Source organism: Aquarana catesbeiana, linkage group LG05 (assembly GCF_042186555.1).
Source record: "Aquarana catesbeiana isolate 2022-GZ linkage group LG05, ASM4218655v1, whole genome shotgun sequence".
NCBI classification, from domain to species: domain Eukaryota; kingdom Metazoa; phylum Chordata; class Amphibia; order Anura; family Ranidae; genus Aquarana; species Aquarana catesbeiana.
The window spans coordinates 590495707-590497692 of record NC_133328.1 but is presented as its reverse complement, the minus strand read 5'-3'; the positions used below and the strand labels follow the sequence as shown (position 1 = coordinate 590497692).

The window sequence follows — 1986 nt, the reverse complement described above, 5'->3', positions numbered from 1 at the left end:
TACGTCACGCACACTATGGCGATACACACAATAAAAAATGTATATATTAATTATGTCAACAGTAGCAGTGGAGAACCTATTTAGTTGTATAATACGTAACAAGTCTGGTTTATTTTTGAGTCGTTTTGATGTGGTTAAAAAAAGTGTCCTTTCAAATAGACTACAGTTCCCGGCATGCATTTCTCAGAAGTCCGCGTGTAAATGGTTCCGCTCCGGGAGGGCGCGCTGGTCCATGACTGGAAGGTTCCGGTTTCCTGTTTGTACTGAAGTGTGTGTGTGGAAGTGACAGGGCTGGGGTGCTGGAAGCATGGAGGCGGCTAACTGCTCTCTGAGGGTGAACAGGGAGCTGCTGGATCCCAAGTTTGAGAGCTACAAGTTGTCCCTAGACCCCCTGCCTTGTTATGGGGTGGACTTGGATGCTGGTGAGTGTGTGACACATGGAACCATCACATGTGTGTCCATCTTCTGGATTCAGGGCTGGTTTATACATGGTGGGGGGAGAATGGCATTGCAGACAAGAATCCCCCATTGATATCCACAGCACACACTTTGTGTTCCTTTTTGGATAGAGTAAGGGAGGAATTAGAACCCCTGTCTTGTTATTGTAGAGATTTCCCTCCACTTCCTGTCTGGTAGACTCAACAGGAAGTGAGAGAATATCTCTTTAATGTGAAGATAATCCCCTCCCAGACTGTTGTCCCCATCGGAAGATTTCCCCCGTACTTCCTGATTTTGTGACAATTTTAAAGTTTTTGGATTTACCCCGACTACCCTATCTGGGGACATCAGTGAGCAGGATTATTAGAGCAAATCCACCAAAAAGACAGACAGAAGCTCTAACCCCTTAAAATGTATTATACCGCAGCTTACCAATTCTTAGATGTGATGGCTGCATTATTATTCTTTCTTTTTATTCTTGATTCAGCCAACAAGTCTGTGTTTGTGTGTTTTTTTTTTTTTTTTTTTTTTTTTTTTTTAAGCACAAGCTCTCCAGCAGAATGTATTGGTTTGCATGGATGGAACAAACAACATAACACTGACAGGGGTGCTTACAATGGTCAACTTTTATGTATTCATGCAAAACCTTTTATCTCAAAGGGAAAAAATGGTTTGCTGTAACTAATTATAAAGCGTGAGATGGAGTTTGGCTTCAGTTTGTTCGGGTATCTGCTAATAATCTAACACCCCCCCCCCCCCAGACTGACAATGCTGCTGTGCCTCCTGTGCTCATTCCCCCAGAGTTCTGCCTCAGTAATACAGGAGATGTGTTACTAGTCAGATCACCGGGTGAAAACGAATGCGGCCACCACATCTAATGATTGGTAAGCTGCCATGTATTATAATTTTGGGTTTAACCTCTTCCTGCCAGAAGGTCATCATATGACGTCCTTGGGTTGAAGTGGTATTATCTGGATGATGGCTACAGGCAAAGTCCAGATATCTTTGTTTTTAGCCGGTGATTCCCTCTCTTGTAAAAGCCATTCTAGTGGCTGATTAGCCCCTGGATGGCTTTTACAGGCAGCGGGAGGAGTCGGTCCCCCCCCCCTTCCCACCACCCAATGGTGCCTTTCCGCCCCCCCCCCCCCCCATGCGATTGAGGACCCCGAGACCAAATCCCTGGCCATCTGTAAGATCCTGGGAGTCCAAAAGTGAAGTCATGATGTCACTTCCAGCTCTGACAGATATAAACATTGTAATTTTTTCCCCCTGGAAAGCAAAGATCGATGTGTGTGGTGTTGTGTTTTTTTTTTTTTTTTTTTTAATCTCCGGCTTTCCAGGGCAGAGGAGAGATGTGGGGTCTTATTGACCCCAGATGTCCCCATAAAGAGGTCCTGTCATGCATTATTTTTATTACAAGGGATGTTTACATTTCCTGTAATAGGAATAAAAGCAGACAATGTAAAAATAATAAAGTAAATATTAGGGATGCACCGAATGGGTTTTTTGGTGCAGAAACCGATACCGAAAATAAATCTTCCTTGATCC

The 1986-nt window shown here is 43.9% G+C and overlaps 1 protein-coding gene across 1 annotated transcript in view; it reads left to right on the top strand.

Moving 5' to 3' along the window:
• Window positions 1-195: 195 nt before the first annotated feature.
• Window positions 196-1986, top strand: part of NUDCD1 (NudC domain containing 1) — a 266321-nt gene continuing 264530 nt past the window's right edge. Inside the window, exon 1 of the mRNA XM_073632155.1 lies at window positions 196-422. Within this exon, the coding sequence (XP_073488256.1) occupies window positions 308-422 (115 nt within the window). The 5' untranslated portion in view covers window positions 196-307. The remainder of the gene's footprint in view (window positions 423-1986) is intronic.